The 22,504-nt window shown below is 43.8% G+C and overlaps 2 protein-coding genes across 6 annotated transcripts in view; one reads left to right on the forward strand and one right to left on the reverse strand.

The window, feature by feature from the left end:
* Window positions 1-4,130, forward strand: part of CFAP36 (cilia and flagella associated protein 36) — a 69,593-nt gene extending 65,463 nt beyond the window's left edge. For both annotated transcript variants that reach the window (XM_053246362.1, XM_053246352.1), the window contains exon 10: window positions 3,681-4,130. In XM_053246362.1, coding sequence (XP_053102337.1) covers window positions 3,681-3,767 — 87 coding nt within the window. In that variant the 3' untranslated portion in view covers window positions 3,768-4,130. The remainder of the gene's footprint in view (window positions 1-3,680) is intronic.
* Window positions 4,131-4,632: 502 nt separating this feature from the next.
* Window positions 4,633-22,504, reverse strand: part of PPP4R3B (protein phosphatase 4 regulatory subunit 3B) — a 47,454-nt gene continuing 29,582 nt past the window's right edge. For 3 of the 4 annotated variants that reach the window (XM_053246314.1, XM_053246293.1, XM_053246303.1), the window contains 7 exons: window positions 21,666-21,707; window positions 19,820-19,978; window positions 18,317-18,486; window positions 15,357-15,496; window positions 11,184-11,368; window positions 8,669-8,871; window positions 4,633-7,120 (listed from right to left, as the gene is read on the reverse strand). In XM_053246314.1, coding sequence (XP_053102289.1) covers window positions 7,025-7,120; window positions 8,669-8,871; window positions 11,184-11,368; window positions 15,357-15,496; window positions 18,317-18,486; window positions 19,820-19,978; window positions 21,666-21,707 — 995 coding nt within the window. In that variant the 3' untranslated portion in view covers window positions 4,633-7,024. The remainder of the gene's footprint in view (window positions 7,121-8,668; window positions 8,872-11,183; window positions 11,369-15,356; window positions 15,497-18,316; window positions 18,487-19,819; window positions 19,979-21,665; window positions 21,708-22,504) is intronic. The other variant, XM_053246318.1, reaches the window with a different exon arrangement.

The raw sequence follows: 22,504 nt of genomic DNA on the forward strand, positions 1-22,504 counted from the left end.
TCGCTTAAAAACCCAGGGCCCAAGCCATTTAGGGCTTTATAGCTTATAACCAGTATTTTGCCCGGAAACCTATTGGCAGCCAGTGTAGCTGTGTCAGCAGAGAAGTTATATGGTCTTTCCAAGATGACCCAGAGACCAACCTGGCTGCCGCACTCTGTACCAATTGGCGTTTCTGGACTACGTACAAAAGCAACCCCACATAGAGCGCATTGCAGAAGTCAAGTCTGGAGGTTACCAGCATATGTACCACTGTTTTGAGGTCGTTCATGTCAAGAAATGGACACAGCTGGTGTATCAGCCGAAGCCATGTTGGACAAAGGCTCCAAGCAGCTTGTCCACATCCTCAGGAGTTATAAACTGAAACCGATCCAGTCAAACCACATAAGAGGAGTTGCTGGACACCTCGAATTCAGACACCGCAGTAATTAGATGGAGTCTCCATTTAAGTCGGCTCGAATAAGAGAGATTTTATCTTCAAAAAGCTCGTTAAACACATCACAGTGGGTAACTGATGGCTCCAAATTCTGATTCAAAGCGGTGCGGGGGGGGGGGGATATACTAGCCCCTTCACATATTGTTAAGGCCTGATACACATTTCACACCTAAGATTGTGTTGGGCTTTCATATAAACCAGGATATAATATTGCCCACCTTCTTCAAGGACTCATCAACAGCACTAGAGAAGTCTCTGATACCTCTGAATGAGAGCTCCTCTTTATTACCCAGAAAGGACAAAGAGCTTCAGGTAAAGACCACTCAACTGTTCATTTCACACAAAGGGAAGGATATTGGCAATTCAATTTCTAGACAGAGGCAATCATATTGATTGGCTGATCTGATTAACCCCTTGCTTCCTGTAGGCTAATGTAAACCCCCATAGTCCATAAAAACTCATCCTACAAGAGCAGTTGCCACTTCAAAAGCAAATTTCAGTAGAAATGTGTACCGTAGCTACTTAGTCATCAGATTATCCTTTCATTAGGCATTGTGCCTTGGACATACGTTTGGCAGCTGAGGCAAATTGTGGGAGGGTAGTACACAAAAGGGTGCTGAAGTGACACTACTGCCCCTGCCTCTTGGGGTAAGCTAGTCATCCACTAGTGTGATTGTACAGCAGATCACAACAAAGATAAACAGGTTGCTTACCTTAACTGCTGTTCTTTGAGTGATCCATGTACATTCACATAGCCCTCCCATCTATCCCCACTGCAGTAATGTACTTTGCCAGTCTTGCTTATCTTGTTAGTCAAAGGACTGCTCAATACCATTAGGCATTCATTTAGGAACCAAACATTCAGGAGCCAACCACCAAACTTAATGGTGGGGTGGGGCTGGAGCTTGAGTATTCCATCCATGAGGCTACAGCACAAGCACATTACCCACTAGTGTGAATGAATCGTTGGCACTTACCTGAATGGTCATTCTCCTCAGACGTATGGATTGTATCCGAGCATCATGGGTTGTCACCACCTACTGCTCCGAGACAGGGCCAATCAGAAAAGATCTTGCTAGCAGAAGGGAGGGACAACCCCCTCGCCTCCTCAGTCGTTTGCCCTGTCTTGCTCCAAGCAGGTGCTCTTCGCTTCGCTCCTGTTTTTTCTGCTTGTTCCCTTCTGTTTGTCTTTGTGTGTTGGGGACTAGTCAGGATCTTAGGGAACAGGCAGTCCCAGCGCTCCGCCCACATTCTGCTCTGTCCTTTCGTGGTGGATATCGGATGCTATGGAAGCCCAAGTATCGCGCTGTGAGAGGGAGGCTTCTCCCTCCCTCTCAGAGAACTCAGTGGCACCCACGGTGTGCTGAGCTGAGTTGGATGCGGCTACCTCTCCCGCTCCCATATCTCAGCCCCCCAAGGCCAAGAAAACAAAGAAGCTCTCGAAGGAGCAAAAAGCGGCAGCGCGTGCAGCCAAGCGCATCGCACCGCAAGCGGCTGCAGTTACTCAGCCGGAGCTTGTGGTAGATTTCAGATGGTGTAACTTGGAGACTATTGCTCTGCAAAGTAAGTTACTGTATGGAGTTCCAAGGCTCTTTATGGTCTCCAGTAGGGATGTGCAAAAAATTTCGGGCACAGATCGATCTGTGCCCGAAATGAGCAATTTCGGGTGATTCGGGGTTGAACCGAATCACCCCCGATGCCCCCAGATATTTTTTGGGGCCGAGCCGAATCACCTGAATTTCGGGGGCCGAAAAATTCGGGTGATTCGGCTCATGACCGATTTTTTGGGAATTTTTGAAGTTTCAGTGACTTTGGGGCAGTTCGGGGGCATAGCATGGGATCTGGGCAAAAAGAGTGGGGTGGGGTGGTAGTGCCCAATGGGTGCAGGCTACCACCCCAATTTCAGGGGGATTGGACAAAGGGCTGATTTTTTGGGAATTACTGAAGTTTTTGTGTCTTTGGGACAGATTGGGGCAGAAAGTGGGGCCCGGGGCAGAAGAGTGGGGTGGGGTGGTAGTGCCCAATGGGTGGAGGCTACCACCCCAATTTCAGGGGGATTGGACAAAGGGCTGATTTTTTGGGAATTATTGAAGTTTTGGTGTCTTTGGGGCAGATTGGGGGCAGAAAGTAGATCTGCCCCAAAAGGGTGGGGTGGGGTGGTAGTGCCTAATGGGTGGAGGCTACCACCCCAATTTCAGGGGGATTGGACAGAGGGCTGATATTTTTGGAATTTTTGATGTTTTGGTGTCTTTGGGGCAGATTGGGGGCAGAAAGTGGATCTGCCCCAAAAGAGTGGGGTGGGCTGGTAGATAGTGCCTAATGGGTGGAGGCTACCACCCATCCTCAATTTCAGAGTGATTGGGCAGAGGGCTGAATTTTGGTGAATTTCTGAGGTTTTTCTTCATAAGGTGCAGTGTGCTAGATTGATCCATTCATCATATTCTTAGTAAATGAGAGTGTGAAAAAGTGAAAGTGGGGTCATGAGAGTTGTTTAATTGAAAAAAATCTCATTTGCTATCATAGAATGAGAATTCACACCTCAGAAAATAAGGGAATAACATTCCTTCAGAAAAACTTCTGAGGGGATGGGTGAAATTGGGGATGGGTGGTAGCCTCTATTTCTCCCTTTCAACTTATCGGGAAATCGCATAGTTTTCCTAAATGCCTGCCTGGAGTTGGTAATGGGCTGGATGAAGGATAACAAACTAAGGTTGAATCAAAATAAGATGGAGATACTGATTGTGCGGGTCAAGATACAAGAGATGATTTAGATCTTCCTGTTCTGGAAAGGTTTACACTCCCCCTGAAATATAAGGTATGTAGCTTGGGAGTGCTCCTGGATCAAAAAAACCTCTGGTTGCTCAGGTTGAAGCAGTGGCCAGGAGCGCTTTTTATCAGCTTCAGAGGTAAATGACCTTTTAGAGGTAAATGACAGTTTTGACTTGGGGCCAAGCCTTTTCTGTGGTTGCCCCAGGGCTTTGAAATGCACTCAATTTCAAAATAAGAGTGCCTCCCTCTGTGACTGCTTTTTAAAGGACCCTTTTGACACACCCGTTTTCTCAGGCTTTTAATTAAAACTAATTTTTACTCTGAAATTATTTTGTCTTATTCTGAATTGTTTTTATTCTACAGAAGTGTTAATCACTATATATCAGGCAGTATATAAATATGATAAATATTCATTACATGTTCTGCAAAAGTTAGTTCATAATTGATATTGCATTTTAATATGTACATTTGTTCTTAGGGAATGACAGCAGAAGAAGAAAGGTCATTGCAGAAGAAAAGAATCCTTGCAGCAAAACTTAAAGAAGAAGTTGTTAATAAGCGATAGTTTACTGAAGTTACTTCTACAAGGGGTTGGACAAGAATTCTTTAGAATATTTTTGACCATGAACTGAATTGTTTGCTTTTAAGCATTCTATACATTAATTTGATTATATATATTACAAAGACAGTACTAAGGTTTTTTTACAGTTAGAGTGCAAAGTAAAAATTTAGTTTATAAGGGTTTTTAAAATGGTTTTGATTGTTCCAAAGTGTTATGTACCCAGAAGTTTAGATTCCTATGATTCTAATATGTATTGCTGGATGTGGACACTATAGTACTTTTGGTTTAATGAATTTTTTAAAAAGCAAATACCTCTGTCACAAATATGGTCACGTTAAAACTCTGCATTAAAGTGGTTAAACTCCAGTTTTAATTCATTTTTCTTCAATGTCCTGGGACTTCAAAGTACATATCTGTCATTTAAAAGTAGTTCAGAAATTCTAGCTAAAGCAGGCACACAGTTGAACAAAGCAAAATATATTGTCCTGCCTTTCACTGCATAGAAACACAGGCACAATGCATAGAACTGCAAGTGGCCCTGGGCTTCTCACGACATTTTACATTATAGGCACATCTTCGTACATTATGCTAATTTAGCAAATACCTCACTTACTGTGATGCAGCTCTAAAACTGGTAGCATCTGTAACCAGTGTGAGTCACACACAATTATATAACCTGGCTGGTAATGAAGGCTTTTAAAACTTTGCCTAAATTTGTTGTTTCAGAAACGATTTTAAAATGTTTGCTCAATTGCCATTATACCAAGTCCCAACTCATGATCCTGCCTGTACTTTACTCAAACTTTCAAATTTCCCCATCCCCAGTGCTTCTGAGAAAACGAGGCTTTCAGACAGAAATAGTCAAATACACATTTCATGTAACTTTTTATTAAAATAGTATTTAACTGAGACATGTTGGCAGATGTAATCTTTATCTTAAAAAATTGGTTGAAGGGCCCCAGGCATTTGAAATGTGGGCTGTCCTGCTGCAAACCAGCATACAAACTGGAAAGGTGGGAGGGAAGAGTGCACCTGAGGCAGACTATCACTCAAAAAGAAGGAGCTTCATCTTTCACAGCATGGTAAAGTGTTTGAATATTTGTCAACATATCACCTCCCATTGTTTACATTAAATATAAAAAGCAACACCGATTTTTGCTACAGAAGTGACTCATGAGCTGGTCTGCACGTGTCCTTAAAGCTCATAACAGTCTTTGAAAAAGGATGGAAGAATTATGAGTACCCAAATGTTTTATGGGTCTCTCGTTCCAGAGACTTTTTAAAAAGCCCAGTGACGGGGTCAGGTGAATTTCACTGTGAAGGGAAATGGAACATAATAAGTTTCCCCAGTGGTAACCATCCAAATTTAGAAAAAACGGTTACTGTGAGGAGTGAAAAAAGAGACCAGAAGTACAGAAAGTGAACATAAGAGGTCAAGTCTACAGCAATAACACTGTTGAGCCAGCCACATTGTTTCCCTGACCACTTCCCTTCAACAAGAACATCTTGGCTTGGAGGAGTGAGAAGGAAGCCCCATTCTTGATTGCCTGGAGCCCCCAGAAAGCAGAGAGATATGTCCTTTAGGGCATATTAACCTGCCAGTCACCACACCACACTGAATCAAATCAAGAAGCACTCTTTGTTTTTTCTGCTAGATTTGCTTCAGTGGTGTATAATGATTAAATCGTACAAATCTTATTAAAATCTTCTGAAATGGCCACATTTCAAAATCTGAATTAATTTACCATTTACAACAAACCAAACAAAACCAATAATTATGGAATTACAGGGTCACATTTTAATTCCTGAATTTTACAGTTCAGCATTAATATCACCACATGTATACAAATGGTGTAAAACAAGTACAGTGGGTCCCCCCCCCCAATACAAAATAAACTTCTGTTTTATGGAAAAACTATACTTCATATCTACACAGACAGTCCATCTTTTGCAAACAATAGCTAAAATTAAAATTAACTACAAAATCTCCAAAACAGGGAAACTGTGTCAGTAATTGTTCCAGGAGAAATGGACCCATAATACATTACGAGAGTGATTTGCAATGTTGGATTGCCGCTGGTTTTATAGTTAATTCTCACTCTCGACACATTTGTAGTTTGGGGAATTTCTTCTGCATGATCTCAGATCATATATGGCCAAACTAACATTAAAATATTTACAGTTCACTTGCTCTGAAAATAAAAAGGTCTCAAAATGGCTGCCTCCATCCATTTACCTAATGTACTTCTGAAATTTACTTAAACACATGGAATGTGTGAAGAAGCCACCTTTGTACTCTACCCCCTAAGTTCAAGGTGCTGCATGCTGGCTCTGCCCCCGGGCCACTATTGGTCAAAAAATGACTGATTATGCCCCCAAATTTAGCAGGCTTCACAACCTTCTGGCAGCATTATGCAGCCCTCTCTCTCTCGCCAATGTGAAAGGCAGATGGCTCAAGGAAAACATGTTCTAAATCTAGCAGGGAGTGACTCCAACTTGGATTCCACAGAACAATATTACTAGTTGCAATACTAATGCCTTTTCAAGTACTAGGGTTTACTGATGGTTTCTAGAATTTTTTCTTCTGAAAGCTGATGATCCTTGGTATTGACTCTCCTGGATAGCTTCTTAACTTCTAGTCATCCTCCTTTGAACCCAGCTTCTTTTCCCCTCCCAAAATACCGAGTTGGAAAAAAAATAATAAATTGCCACTCAGCATGCACTACATAGCAGGGTGCTACTCCCTCTAATTTGGCTGATGGTGCAAAAAGTGGTCCCCAACTTCTGAATTTATTTTTATGGAAGAAAGAATCAAAGAGGCAATTGCTAAAAAAAACCCACAATGGACAGCACCATTACAAAGTTATGTTACTAGGTTTGCAACTGAAGCCTTACAATTTTCTTCTAGCTTGGATACAAATGGGGAAAACCCTGCAATATCAAAAGGTTACTTTTCCCATCCCCATCCCCTCACAGAACCCAAGACTTTCCTTTTGCTGGCAAGCTGTCATCCAGGCGCTGATTACTAACCCACCATTCCGAGTTTCATTTTTAGCCACCTGAATGGCAGACTCGTTGACTAGAAAGAGATTAGCTTCTTTGGAAGTCTGGTGTTCTCAGAACTAAACCTTTCTAGTCGAATTTCTTTTGCTACTCCTTGTCTTGCGTATTTTCCAGGGAGAAAGCTTTCCGAGTCAGACTATTTAGCTCAAACAGTCACAGCGTTTAAGCACCCAAAATCAGAGCTTGTTTTAAGATTTTTACGAGCCAAGACGAGGTCTTTTTCTCGGAGATGTTTCCTCCTCTTCGTCTTCTTCCTCATCATCTGGATAATCCACAAGGCCCACTAAGCTTCCCTGTTGTAGAAGATAAATTCACATTTTAAAAGAATTCCCAGGAACAATCAGTGGATTGAAACACAACAGTGTCAAGTTGTGAAATGAAAACCAAGAACCTCACCACATTGTGGTGTGGCTGATGTAGCCATGCTTCAAAAGGGGGAGGGGGGAGGAAGAGGAGGAGTGCACTGTCCTTTCAGCAAAAGACCTTTCTTAAGTCCTTACACACAGGAAGTGGTCTTATACAGAGTCCGAGCCTTAGTCCATCTTGCTCTGTATTGCCTACTCTGACTGGCAGCAGCTCTCCAAGGTTTCAGGCAGGGGTCTTTCCGAGCCCTAGGTGAAGATGGCAGGGATTGAAACTGGGTCCTTCTGCATGCAAAGTAGATGCTCTTCCACTGAGCCAACAGCCCCATCATGGAGGTGAGATGTTCTCATTTTATGCAACTTGCTGCTAAAAAAAAACCTTGCTAGCTTAGATGGTTTAAAAAAGGGAATTAGACAAATTTGCAGATATTTGGCCTGCCAACAGCCATGGCAGTTTATAGAGCCTCCATTCTCAGGAGTAGCATGCCACTGAATACTAAGTGCTGGGGGACAGCAACAGTGGAGAGTCTCTGCCTTTATACTCTGTTGCTGGGCTTCCCAGAGGCATCAGACTGACCACTGCAATAAGCAGGATGCTATATTGGATAGAACTCTGGTCTGATCCAGGAGAGCTCTTATGTTCATATGTCTGGGAAGAGTCATGTTTAAATTATCCTTATTGCATGCACAGTTACCAGACGCCACGAGTAAAGGCTTTCCCACGGCCTTAATGTGTGATGTAACATCAGGAACTTTCATGGAACCAATAGCAAGGAAAGAAAAAAATCTCTCTCTTCTGGGTCAGATTTGTTGCTTTCAGAATGCAAGAAGTAAAGATAATTAAAATAAATATCAAGGGCTTTACATCATTAACTGGCTGCTCAACAGGGAAATCTGGGAAATCTGTCAAACTGGTCAAGACCAACAAATGAGGGGAAGCATGTCCATTCCATAGATTTGAACTGCATCAGCACTTCTGTGCCTTCTTCTATGAAATAATGCGAGCCTATCAATAAGACTGTCTTATTTCATTAATTAAGGTGATATGAACAATACTGGACAGCAGGGAAGTTGCCTGTTTTAAAGTTCTTGCCTGATCTGAGCAGACATTCAAATTGACTAATGGTAAAAAGTATGACATATAAAATATTCTTGAGTTTATAATTCCACGATCAGAATGCAAATATTTTCATTAAATGTCCACCCTCAGAAAAATTTAATCAATTCAATTCATGAAATTCCTCCAAAGTTAAGCCTGTGGAGTTGCAAATGGTACATTATGCCACAAGGCAGATGCCAGTGCTGAGAAGGCCCTGCTCTGTGTTCCTCTCATTTGTGAGGCAAAACTAATAGGGACTGGGAGTAAAGCCTCCCTCTGGATCTTAAGACAAACCTGCATGGATATTTGGGGGACTTCTCCCACCATATCTTCGATGTGATTATTTAATTACAAATCCACACATCAGGCCTTACACTCACCTTCGTGGCTGTGACTGCTGCAGTCAAACTGGCATTCTTGGAAGAGGAACCATTTGAACTTGCCGGTGATGTCTGAGCTGCTACAGATTTACTGTTTGTACTGTTTGCTCCATTAGTTGCACTGGCGGAGTGGGAAAAAGTGAACTTGAAGCCACCTGCTGAAGTCCTTTTGGGGAGATTCTCCTTGTCTTCACTCTCTTTTGCTAATGGGGAAATAAGATGTTGATCTTTAGCATCATCATCAAGCACGACTTGTCCCCTTAGCTAAGCAGGGTCCGCCCTGGTTGCATATGAATGCAAGACTATATGGGTGAGCACTTAAAATATTCCCCTCAGGGGATGGGGCCGCTCTGGGAAGGACATCTGCATGCAGAAGGCTGCAAGTCCCCTCCCTGGCTTCTCCAAGACAGGACTGAGAGAGACTCCTGCCTGCAATCTTGGAGAAGTCGCTGCCAGTCTGTGTAGACAATACTGAGCTAGATGGACCAGTGGTCTGACTCGGTAGAAGGCAGCTTCCTAAGTTCCAAGATATTTTCTTAACCCTCTTTCAATGGGAGAGGGGAGATGCTTAGCCGAGTGATCGGAACTCTGCATAATCCAGGCATGGCAAGTCCCCACACAAGTCATTTTATTTTTTTATTTGACTTCTATACCACCGTTCCGAAGAGGAGGAGGAGGAGGAGGACGACGACGACGACGACTCAGGGTGTTTTACACCAAACACAATATAATTAAAATCAATTAATTAAAAATAGAGACTATAACACACCATAAAACAAGTAACAATTAAAACATTCAAAACAGTTTAAAAACCCTGGGAAACCAGGTTACAGCAAGTTAAAAACATTTACAACAAATTAAAAACCCTGGAAGGCCAGGCCAGGTTTTGAGGGCTCTCCTGAAGGCCAATAATGAACTCAGATTACGGATTTCTGCCGGGAGTGCATTCCACAGCCCGGGAGCAGCTACAGAGAAGGCCTGTCTCTGAGTCACCACCAGACTGGTAACTGGAGATGCACCTCCTCAGATGACCTTAAAGAGCTGTGGGGATCATGCAGAAGGTGGCGCTCTCTAAGGTAGCCTGGACCTAAGCTGTTCAGGGCTTTAAAGGTTAACCAGTACTCTGTATTTTGCCCAGAAACATATCAGCAGTCAGTGCAACTGTTTCAGAACAGGCGTAATATGGTCTCTCCGGGTTGCCCCAGAAACCAATCTGGCTGTCACATTTTGAACTAACTGAAGTTTCTGAACTATGTACAAAGGCAGCCCCACATAGAGTGCATTGCAATAGTCAAGCCTTGAGGTTACCAGTTGATGCACCAGTTTTGAGGTCATCCTCTTCAAGGAATGGAAACAGCTGTCAAATCAGCAGAAGCTGACAAAAAGCACTCCTGGCCATAGCCTCCACCTGAAATACCAGGGTGAGGCCTGGGTCCAGGAGTACTCCCAAGCTTTGTACCTGCTCCTTCCGGGCAAGTGTAACCCCATCCAGCACAGGAAGATCTAACTCATTCCACAGATTTTGAAGCCCTACAATGAACACCTTTGTCTTGCTTGGATTCAGCTTCAATCTGTTATCCCTCATCCAGCCCATTACTGCCTGTAGGCAGACATTTAGGGAATGAATGCCATTTCCTGATGATACAGATAAAAAGGATAAGTAGATTTGGGTGTTATCAGCAAATTGATAATACAAAGCACCAGATCTCCTGATGACCTCACCCAGCGATTTCATGTAGATATTAAAAAGCATTGGTGACAGAATGGAGCCCTGAGGGACTTGATATAGCAGCTCCCGTTTTGAAGAGCAACTGTCACCAAGCTCCACCATCTGGAATCTGCCTGAGAGATAGGAGCGGAACCACTGCAAAGTAGTGCCTGCTATCCCCAACTCCCATATTATACCCAGTGTCAGGTGATCATGGCACCTAATGCTTCTAGGAGCTCAGCTTCCACTGCACGGTGACTGTAGAGGCACCATTTGCACAAGGCGCCATCACCTCGATGCGGGGTCTGCTAAGGCCATTGCTACAAAGGCAGCCTGAAGGAGTGTCTGCACATACTCCTACATTGCTGCATAACTGCGCTTCCTTTGCAAGTTGCATTCTGGTTACAAAATGCATGACTTTTGTGAGAATTTGTTGTGAGGTTTTATTTTTTGGTCGGGCAATAGAAAGGTGAAGGCTGCGACTGGGTGGCTGCAATACATGCGTTGCTTGGTGGGGGGAAAATATGCGGATCATGGAAAAGGCCCGACTGCTGTCTTGGGAGACTCCCCCCTCCCCACCCTGCCCCTAAATTCCAATCTCTCAGTCTGACTTTTGGTTTGGCTGCTCACAATGCTTTAAGGTTTCTCTGCTACCAAGTCTGCTTGAAACCTGCCTAATTCTGGGGATTTCAACAGGTTTTAGTAGTAGGTTCTTGAAAATATTTTTGTGACAGTGATCACACAGAATCTCATATATATACACTGCAAAAATGGGGAAGTTCTAATTCAAGCAGCATCTCATAATACCTTTTTTTGTTTCCATGAACTTCTCGTAACTATCTGGAAAATCATCCTCCGACTTGGATTTCTCTACAGGGGGCACAACGGCTTCACCTTCTTCTTCTTCATCTTCATTGAACCACATTTCCTCATCATCCTCTAAGGCTCTAGCATCTCTGCGGAACCTGTTGCTACGCAGTATAGATGGGACGCTGTAAAAGACACCGCAAAGGGTTTGAAATCAGACATGGAGTTGCAACAAAAGATGCCAAAATTAGATGTCCAATTGGTTGATAAGGTATAGAGAAGCTAGCAGAACGCCATCCTGAGAGTATTTGTTCGACCTTTTTCAACAAGTGTACCTCTTATATCTCAAAGTTTCAGTTAAGGTATCCCATATAACAAATTATGCAAACCAGCCAAGAATTGTGACCTCCAGAAATAAATTTTCCCAAAGTTGGTGGGAAATAAAGTACAAGCCAAGTGAATCTGCCCTGGAAACAGGCCAAACATCACACCACCTCAAACTCTATGCTGTGGCTTCTGTCATCATCACAAACTCTGGCCTAGTGATCAGGGCTCTATCGCATACCCTTGGTCTGTCCTGGCCCTGCCCATTCCTCTTCCTCCTCTCCTCATGACTGGCTGGAGAGGAGCTTGGGCTCTGCCACCCCTTCCTCCTGGAGAGAACTGGTCACAGCGGTCAGATGAATCCTCCGATCCAGGAACCAACTGTGCAGTGTGTCAGTGAGTCAGGAAGGCTCCACGTACCCCCTACAACGTTTCAACCCAAGGGACTCATGTGTCCCAGGGATTCATGTGCCTGGTTGAAAATCCTTGGCTGACACATACTGGTATGCTGGTATTCCTCTAAGGCGCTATGGGTAGCACATGGGGTCACACAAATCTCCCTGCATCCAGTGAAGGGATAGCAAGTCCTATCTATACTGCACTAAAGGCAACCTGATTTTACCATATTGCACCCAGCTATATTTGATCTTATAGCTGATGGTAAGATCAGCCTAGTACCAAACTGATGCTAGTGTGAAGGTGACTGAGAGACAGAGGTGCTCTTACCCTTGGACTTCGGGGCCAAAGTCCAGGGCCTCCACACCCCCTGGGGGCTCCCAAATCCATATCCTGGGTGATGTGGTGGCTGTGCCGCAGGCCTACATTGCATGGGGGAGCCAAGTGCGATTGAAAGCTACGCTGGGTGCTCTAGAGACGGCGGGGGAGGGGTGGGTGGGGGTGCGGGGAGAGGACTATGTGGGATGGGAATATGTTAAGTTGCATGTTGAAATGTTCCTGCTAATGCATATTTGCATAAATATAACTTTTATATTCTTACATTCTTGTGATTTCAGCTGCTGTTTGTGCCCTCAAGAACCCTTGTGTTAAAAATACTGTGTGTGTTACAGAGGTAGGTAGGTAGGTAGGTAGGTAGGTAGGTAGGTAGGTAGGTAGGTAGGTAGGTGTGTGTGTGTGTGTGTGTGTGTGTGTGTGTGTGTGTGTGTGAGAGAGAGAGAGAGAGAGAGAGAGAGAGAGAGAGAGAGAGAGAGAGAGAGAGAGTGTGTGTGTGTGTGTATAGGGGAGATGTAAGGATGATGCTTAACTTGCAACGGGGAGAGGCAGGGGCCTCCAAAGGCCTTTAAGTCCAGGCTCCAAAACTACCGAGGTGCACCTCTGCAGAGAGCGACCAAGTATGCAGTGCTGGCCCAATGCCTTCTCCCTACATAGATATAGGAAGAGACGTAGATACAAACAGCCTCTCCACCAGTGCACCTGCTGGCCCAACAAATCTCTCCTGAGCCCCCTCATTAAGTCCCAACATCAGTGCTTCTGAGGAGGAACATGAGAGTCCCCATCACAGGAGCACAGGAAGCTTTGTTACACCGAGTCAGACACATGGCCCATCTAGCTCAGTCTTGTCTACACAGACAGGCAGCAGCTCTCCAAGGTTTCAGGTAGGAGTCTCTCCCAACCCTACCTGGAGGTGGTGCCAGGGACTGGATCTAGGACAGATACTCTACCACTGAACTATGGCCTCAACCCCTGGAACACTGACATTTCCCCAGTAACTGTGGCATAAATCTAGAAATTGAACTAACAACAACAACTTGGGAAGGACTCGAAGTCTGGATAAAACAAACCAGTCAATAACACCTGTCTGACTGTGTAAACAAGAAATCATCATCATCATCATCATCAGACATCAGACATCACCAAGACCTGGCAATGGCTTAAGAATGGCAACTTGAAGAAAGAAACAGAGGGTTTAATACTGGCTGCACAAGAACAGGCACTAAGAACAAATGCAATAAGAGCAAAAGTTGAAAAATCCACCACAAACAGCAAGTGCCGCCTTTGTAAAGAAGCAGATGAAACCGTGGACCACCTAATCAGCTGTTGTAAGAAGATCGCACAGACTGACTACAAACAAAGGCATGACAAGGTAGCATGGATGATATACTGGAACATCTGCAAAAAATACAAGCTACCTGTAGCCAAGAATTGGTGGGACCATAAAATTGAAAAAGTTGAAGAAAATGAAGATGAAAAAATATTATGGGACTTCCGATTACAAACAGACAAACATCTGCCACACAATACACCAGATATAACTGTAGTCGAGAAGAAAGAAAAACAAGTTAAAATAATCGACATAGCAATACCAGGGGATAGCAGAATAGAAGAAAAAGAAATAGAAAAAATCACCAAATACAAAGATCTACAAATGGAAATTGAAAGGCCGTGGCAGAAAAAGACCAAAATAATCCCACTGGTAATTGGTGCCCTGGGTGCAGTTCCAAAAGACCTTGAAGAGCACCTCAGCACCATAGGGGCCACAGAAATCACCATCAGCCAATTACAAAAAGCAGCTTTACTGGGAACAGCCTATATTCTGCGACGATATCTAACACAACAGCAACAACATTGATAATAAAATTCAGCCATCCCAGGTGCTTGGGAAGGACTCGATGTCTGGATAAAAGAAACCAGTCAATAACACTTGTCTGACTGTGTAAATAAAATAAATAATCAATCCGATTCTCTATTTTGTTTAGAAATGAAGTTGTCTGCATTTTAAAACAAGGAAGCCTCTTGGAAGGTGTGTGCAGCCCTTCCCAGTGCTTTCCTCCTAGAGCTCGGAATAGAGGGCTCTGTCTCCCTTTAGTGGCCCTACCAGCACTGAAAAGAGTGCAGAGGTCAGCACAGTGGAAAATGGTTCTCGCACTGCATGCTTCTGCCATGCGCTCTATGTGGGGCTGCCTTTGTACGTAGTCCGGAAACTGCAGTTAGTTCAGAACGCAGCAGTCAGGTTGGTCTCTGGGTCACCTCGGAGAGACCATATCACTCTTATCTTAAAAGATCTGTACTGGCTGCCGATAAGTTTCCGGGCAAAGTACAAGGTTTGGGTTATAACCTATAAAGCCCTAAAGAGCTTGGGCCCTGGGTATTTAAGAAAATGTCTGGAGAGGTTCATCTGCAGTTGCCACCAGCTCGTCTGATGGCTACTTGGGGACGGGCCTTCTCCATTGCTGCCCCGAGGCTTTGGAACACACTTCCTGCTAAGGGTGTTCCAATAAGAGCCTCCCCATCTCTTACAACTTTTAAAAGACGCATTTGTTCACCCAGGCTTTTAATTAGATATTGTTTTAATTGTGTATTAATAGTTTTAACTTTTTAAATTTTAATTGTTGAAATATGTTAATCCTTTTATTGGTTGTTTTTATTGTCTTGTAAACCGCCCAGAGAACTTGCGTTTTGGGTGGTATAAAAATATGCTAAATAAATAAATAATAAATAAAATAATAAATAGTGGCCCACACCTGAAAAATAGTGAAGATCACAGAGTTGTTCCAGAACTAGGGAGATTCTCAAGTTCCTGCTCAGTCACAAAGCTCACTGAGTGACCTCGGGTTAGTGTCTCCCTCTCCCAGCCTAAACTACCTCACAGAGTTTTTGTGATGATAACATCGATTGTGTGGAGTATCACATAAACTGCCCTCAGTTTTTGTTGGCGGAAATTCAGGATACAAATGGAAGATTAAAACACATTCTGTGCCACAGCTGAAGATATATGTCCCAAGATTAGAAAAGAGAAAAAACAAGATAGGAACACTTCAGGAAACCGGTTAGAAAAAGCATCAATGATGATTCCAGGTTTAGAGTCAAAACCTTTACTTTCAAGATGTGTACCTGTTCAGTTTCTGGCTTTGTCTGTCTTTCTCTTGCTCATATTTCGTCTTCAGTCCTTTGAATGTCTGAACATATTCAATGGATTCAAGTGCCTTATAAAAGTTTTCAACTATATGTGCAGTAAGTGACTTGATATCCTCCTGTATTAACACAAAACAAAGTTTACTATTACCAAGCTGGAGAAGATCAGAGGCTTCAACATGAGCCCCTTGCTGTAATTAGATATCCTGGCCATTAGAGCAAATGGATGCATAAGATCATTAAGCTTATGTGACTGAGGAGCTTGCCTTCTTAGGCATATTTTTGTGAAGCAACAACTCCTTGTCTACATAGATAAGAAATTCCTGATGATTCCGAGTCTCTCTCTCTCTCTCTCTCTCACACACACACACAAACTTGTGAGTCTCTGGGTTAATGAAGAGGCCACTTGAGCCTGTTCATTATACTAGAGGAAACAACTCTGATGCTGTTTTACACCACCACTTATTCTGAAATGAAAGAGAAGGATCAAGAATACAGTCCATAAGTTTTGTCTGGCGTTGGTGACCAGCCAAATTTGTGCTCACTGTCCCTTCTCTATCGCATGCTCTGAGCACCTCAAAGGCTCAGGGAGAGCCCCCACCATTCCTTATGCTGCAGAGAAGGGCAGACACTCTTTCCAGATTACCAACAAAATATCTGCCAGTGGTGAGTGCATTTGTGGCGCTCTGGTCAATAATCTTGTATACACCAAGATTATTTTCCCTCTCCCATAATTCAGATAAGACTTCAATTTACCATTGAAAACATGGCAATAAACCAAAACGGTGAAAGGAGTTATGAGACTGCTGTGCAAGCATAAACACAAGTAGGCGGCAAGACCTCAAACTGCTGCTGGCCTGGCACAACCGGCAGCCTCCGGACGACTCACTGCTACTGCCCTCTTCAAGGAAAGGAAAGGGCTGCAGCTCAATTCTCAGTCTAAGCAGCATTTGCAAGGTGGCGATTCCTTGCAACTTTACTGAGTGGGGAGGTTTGGTTCTGGCATGCGCCAACGACCAGGGGGATCTCGTTTCTGAGGTGTAGAAATGGGAATTCCTGCATGGCTTTCTATAAGACTGAAGTGTCTCTCAATTTGCAGAGGATTTAGGGAGAAAGCAAGCAACAGGCCAAAGATATTAAATATTTATAAATCACAAGATCTACAGGATATATTGCAAATTCCAAATAATCAACATTAACAGACTAATTCAGACTATTAGATACAGTCCTGCTGACCTTAATTTAAAGTCCTGGGGTGGAGAGATCAGATCATTTCCCTTTCCCACCAAACACAGAAATGTTTCTACAAAATGTTGTGTGCCTGAATCACTGGAAAATCCTTGTGGAAGAGATTAGGGGTGTGCACGGAACCGGGTTGGTGGTTTGGTTCAAATTCGAACTGAATCGCCGGTCCGCGAGCCAGTTCAGTCAAACCGGCCAGTGGTCTGGTCTGTTTGGTTGAGCTGGATCAGCCTAGTTCGAGGGTTATGTTTTTAATGGGGAATCCGGTGAGGATTCTCACAAGCAAAGGGGAACCCTGCTGTTAAAAGGGTTCTAAGCGCAGCTGGTGTGGAGTAGTGGTGAAAGGAGACCTTAACGGCTTCAGCAGTGGTTCCTCTAAACCCCACTGGCTCATACACACGCACCCCACCAGTGGCAGCCCAGATCCAGCATCCACGGATACATGTAGGTCACACAAATGGCCTCTGCACATACACAGAGGCAGGAATCAGACCCCTGGAGCCCTTCATGGGTATGGGTATGGGTATGGGTGTGTGTGTGTGTGTGTGTGTGTGTGCGCGCGCGCCCCCGTGGGGTTTAGAGGAGCTGCCACTGCCGCTGCCACCACCGAAGCTGGTAAGCCTCCGTCTTGCTGCTCCCCACCAGATTTCCCGTTTACAAGCATAGCCCTTGAACTGGGTCGAACCAGTTTGCATTGTAATGGGCCCAGTCCAGTTTGGACTGGAATAGCCACCATTTTTTTAAGCCAGTCCGGTTCGTGGTCGAACTGGGCTGGTTTGAACTGATGGAGGGTTTCTATGGCGAATAAAGGCATGCTTCCTGTTTTGTTATGTTTGAATCTGAATAGCTCCACCAATCATGTTCCAGGACATAACACCCTCAATGTCTTCAAATTTTGTGCAAAACTCTCAGACACTTAAGAACTTGGTCAGACAAGATTCCTGAACATATGAGACAGCACCAGTCTCTGGCTCACATGCACCCACACCCTACCCCTCTCTCCTTGGGTAGAATTTATTTCTAGGCACATTTATTTAACTTATATTCTACTTTGCCATTTTTAAAATGCTCAAAGTGGCTAACAAAATTTATAAAACGCAACTGCAATAAAGTGCTTCCTCATGCCTGGGATAAATGGTCACTCACAAATCTCTGTTCAGCTGTACTAACAAACAAGGCAGAAGAAATGTGGTCTTTTACAAAAAAAATCAGTTCAGATATCCTGCTTAATACAGATATAACTTGCACGACATCTTTCAGCATATTAAAAAAATATCATACTGAATGCAGTCTTCTGGGGTCTGGAGTACGCTTTCAACTGTTTCACCTTCCCCCTTCCCTTCCCTGCCCCACTTTAGATGTTGAACACAGGGCCAAACTATGGGTTATGCTAAATGCATACTCTGGCCATTCATTTTGCTCTTTTCCCCTTAAACAGTAGCTATGGGGGTGAGGTGGGGACTCAATCTGGATCAGAACCATAGCATGGGGAAAGGGGAGGGTTTCACCCCATGGTAAAGTTCCATCCCCTCCTCCAAGTGGCTATTTGCCCTGGGAAGGAATCCATGTTTAATGCAAGATGCAGTGTGGCCAGCTTAAGACCTTTATTGATTTAGTTGTAATGCTTAAGGTCATATGCACCTAAAAGGTTCCTTTCAGAAGGTGAAATTGAAACACACTCACAGACACACACTTACCACTCTGATGAATTCAAAAAGTTCAATGACCGCTGAATTCAGCAGATTGTACCTAGTTCCATTGTCCAAAAGAGCATTTATAACTGGCTCAAAGAGGTTGCCTTTGGTGATATAACGGTTATAAAATTCATCCTTTAGGCCAATTATCCTCCTCATGAAACGAAGAGCACCTACAACATTAACAGGCATTCCAGAAATATTATTTGCACTTCTTTCATATTCCCCCAAATAGTATTTTCCCACATTATCTGCATGACCAAACAAATGCAACCCAACAGGATTGGTTTCTTGCTTCCAATATGCAGCAGCAAAAAGGCTGCACAAGGATACATTTAATTCATTTGCATTCTTTCTGCACAAAGAAATGTGGAGCAAATAGCACCAAGAACATGTCTTGTCTTATTCAAGCCACATCACAAGAAGGGACACCAGGAGCTGATGACCGAGTGGCTGCTGGGCTGCATCCCTTCCCACTTCTAGGCATGTAACCAGTTGCTACCTGTCTGCCCTGTGCCTTTGGCTTTCCTCAATCAAGTGTTAACTTTTTTTGCCTTTGCTCTGAAAAAATGTGTGTACACGCATTCCATCCCTCACATGGTTAAACTATTTGGAGAAAGGGCAAGGTGCACCCAACACATGATTTGAGTGAGATGTTTTACTAATTCAAGGCACAAACTAAAAAAGCATTCTGTTTTCTGTCTCTCAGACAACGCTCTAATAGTTTTGGTTCAAATGAGGGCAGGTTTTATCCTGGATTCAAGAATCCTCTTCTGCCCTGGTTAGAAACCAGTCCCAGCACTTGAAAGACTCATATTTGGGGCTGTGTGCCTTTCCTGTGCTTTAAAGGGGGGGGGGGTGTCTCCTGCAAACAGTTCTGTCCCAAGCAACTCAAATTCTGCAGCAAGAAATGTTGAATTTTAAACTGTTACACATAGTTTGTTTTGCATTATTTTGCAGAAAACTTATTTTGCTTCTGCCCCTTCTAGTCCCCTTGCCTGGCTGTAACAAAGCCTAAATACATGTAGGCAAAATAATTCTATATTCTTCCCCAATTTATCTCTGCCTCCACAACTCTCACTTCCTCTGTTTCTGTTGTATCAGTTTTAGATTGTGAGTCATGTGGGGCAGGGACCTATCTCCTAATTCTTTGTAAAGCACCATGTACATAATGGTGCTATAGAAATAATACTGCCCACATTATCTCAAGCCACTCTTTCTAGGTAGGACCGGGAGAGACTCCTGCCTGAAGCCTTTGGAGAGCTGCTGTCAGTCAGTGGTAGACAATACTGAGCTAAAAAGACCAAAGGTCTGTCTCGGTATGAGGCAGTTGCCTACGCTCTGTGACTCTTCTGTTCTCCCACAGAGACAGCAGGCAATGCAGAGTCCCGGCGGTGCCTTTCTAACGCTTGTTTATTCAGGCTGGATGGACGGGACTTCCACAGGACTAGTGAGTGCAAAGCATGACCACCACATCCGACATATAAAACTGGACCTGCTACTTACACAGTGCCAAGAAAGTGTGTTTTGAATTCATCAAGACCAAGACCCTTCTCAGCAAATCCTTGTTCATAATATAGTTCTTGATGTGATATGTGTGGTGCTCCACACAAAAAGTAAGCAGCTCCAAAATTAAGGCAAGCAGCTGTGCTGTTTGATAGTTGTCTGCAAAACAAAACAAACTGAATCAGGCACAAGGACCCTTGTCCAGCACAGCATCCCTCCAGTGGCTGTTGCTGGTGTCTATCTTATGTTTCTTTTTCTATTATGAGCCCTTCGGGGACAGGGAGCCATCTTTATTTATGTATATTTCTCTATGTAAACTGCTTTGGGAATTTTTGTTGAAAAGCAGTATATAAATATGTGGTGTAGTAGTCGTAGCAGCAGCAGCAGCTCTATGAGTGAAGAGCAGGGATCTGTAGCAGATAATTCTTAGTACTCCAAACTATACTTCCCATATGGTCTGACAAATGACAGCAAAATGATATACACCATCTAACACCTGGGGAGACTTCTTTTTGCTAATGTGGTCTCTAGACTGAAGACTATTGCATAAAGAGTGTTAACACTTATTTAAACAGGTAGGAATGTTCTTTCAGCTAAGTGGGAAACAAACAAGTACTGCTATTAAAAGAGAACATTAAAAAACACAACCAATTTGAGTTGTGCTTGCCCTCAAGTTCTTCAAAAAGCTTAAAAGCCCATCTGAAAACTGGACGCATACAACACCATTTCAGCTAGTAGTGACTCTATCAAATGAGCACATTTCCTCCCCTCTTGCTGTGAGGAAGCAGAAGCTTGCCATCTTAAGATTCCCAGGAAAGGCTCTTTTCATGTTGTAGTGAACAGCCAGCCAGCAACCACAGGGTTAATGGTGCAACAGGCTGTTTCCCCAATTGACAGGCTACAGGCCTGAGCCAGACCCAATCTGTTGACAAAATGGACGGTTCTAAAGTACTCCCCAGGGGCTTCTGGGAAGAAGAAGAAGAAGAAGAAGAAGAAGGAGAAGGAGAAGGAGAAGGAGAAGGAGAAGGAGAAGGAGAAGGAGAAGGAGAAGGAGAAGGAGAAGGAGAAGGAGAAGGAGAAGGAGAAGGAGAAGGAGAAGAAGGAGAAGAAGAAGGGGGGTATGCCCTAATAGAGAGGGGAGTCTAATGGAGTTTGGTAAGGCTCTCTCAGGGCAAGTTCTGTTTGTCCCAGGACCAGGGATAGCAGGGTTGGTTTCACCAAGGTCCTGATGAGTTCCAAGAGAAGGGAGAAGCCCAGGCTGAGGCTTCTGAAGTTAGAATTAGGCAAAGTGTTAGTAAGACTTGCATTAGGAGAGTTATTTTATTTCCCTATGTTTGTGTGTTGTATACCCACCTACCCTTTTTTGTAACCATTAGAAGACAACCTCATTTGCAACCATTATGCTTTACAATCCTGAACGTGCTTATTTTGGGAAAATAATAATAAATTGGTTTAAAAGGTATCTCAGAGTGTTTGACTGGCTCTGGAACAAGGGGAAGTGCCTAGTTCACACACACCCCAAAGGCCTGCTTTCCCCCCACTGAAACATTCATATGTGTGTAACCACATTTTATATGTGCCTGCTAGCACACAGTAAGGGGGGGACTGGGGTTTATTGCTCCCTTCTGTCAGAAATGCCCTATGACTTGAGCAGTTGGTGGCAGCGGCTTCAACCTACCAGGGATTCTTTTAGTTAATTTAAGACCGGGGTCAGCTCACGAGCCACAGGGAGAGGTAACTCAGCTAAAATTCTTCTCACATGAGCTGGCTTGGACCCTTACACATGTATACAATGAATTTCAATTTCTAAGTTTAAAAAAAAAAGCACACAAAGAGTTCCACTTACCTGGGCATATTGTATTACTCTTGTTGCTTCCAACTACCGCATCTTTACAAAAAGTGAAAAGACTTAACATAAGTTGCCTGCTTAGTTACTGTGGGGCACAGAAAATATTTCAAAACAAAGAGGCATATATTTTGTTTCAGGGCTGTGCAACTCGTCACCCACAGGTATAACAGAACAAGCCCCATCCATCCATCCATCCATCCATTTAGAGGCCACAGCAGTAGAAGCCCACCCGGTTCTGTCTGGAACTTCACAGCAGCCACACATAAAAGAGTATGAGCCTAGCTATTAAATGGGAGACGCTTAAGAAGCACAACTCCTCTAAAAAGAAGTGGCGGAGTCCTGATCTGTTTTGCTCCTATTACAACTTTCCAACTAAGCAAACTATCCATTGCTTAGGTCAAATTCAAAGACAGGGGTGGCATCCAGACTCTTGGTAAAGTGATGCACCACTAGCAGCTCTTTCCGCAAGCAGGAGAGCTGTGGCCACGCAAGGACCTCTTGCACTCATGCACAAGGGCCCCTTGCACTTGTGTAACAACCCTTGCATGAGCACCACCCTCCTCCTCAAGCAAAGAACCACTGTTGATGTGTGCCTCTCCGCCAAAGGTCTGGAAGCCATCTATAGGTTCTTGCTTGTGAGGAATCCCTGTGCCTGAAAGTCAATGAAAATTTGAAAAGGAAATACATTAAGTGACACAGAACCATTTCTAAAGACAAACAGGCCCCTTGGGTTTCTGTAATAATAATGTTTATATTTGTGCCTCAAAAGCTGGGCACTATTACCCCCCCCCCACGTTTGTGTGCTTGTGTACAATTAGAAATTCCACGTGAATGCA

Source organism: Hemicordylus capensis, chromosome 1 (assembly GCF_027244095.1).
Source record: "Hemicordylus capensis ecotype Gifberg chromosome 1, rHemCap1.1.pri, whole genome shotgun sequence".
Classification (NCBI taxonomy): Eukaryota; Metazoa; Chordata; class Lepidosauria; order Squamata; family Cordylidae; genus Hemicordylus; species Hemicordylus capensis.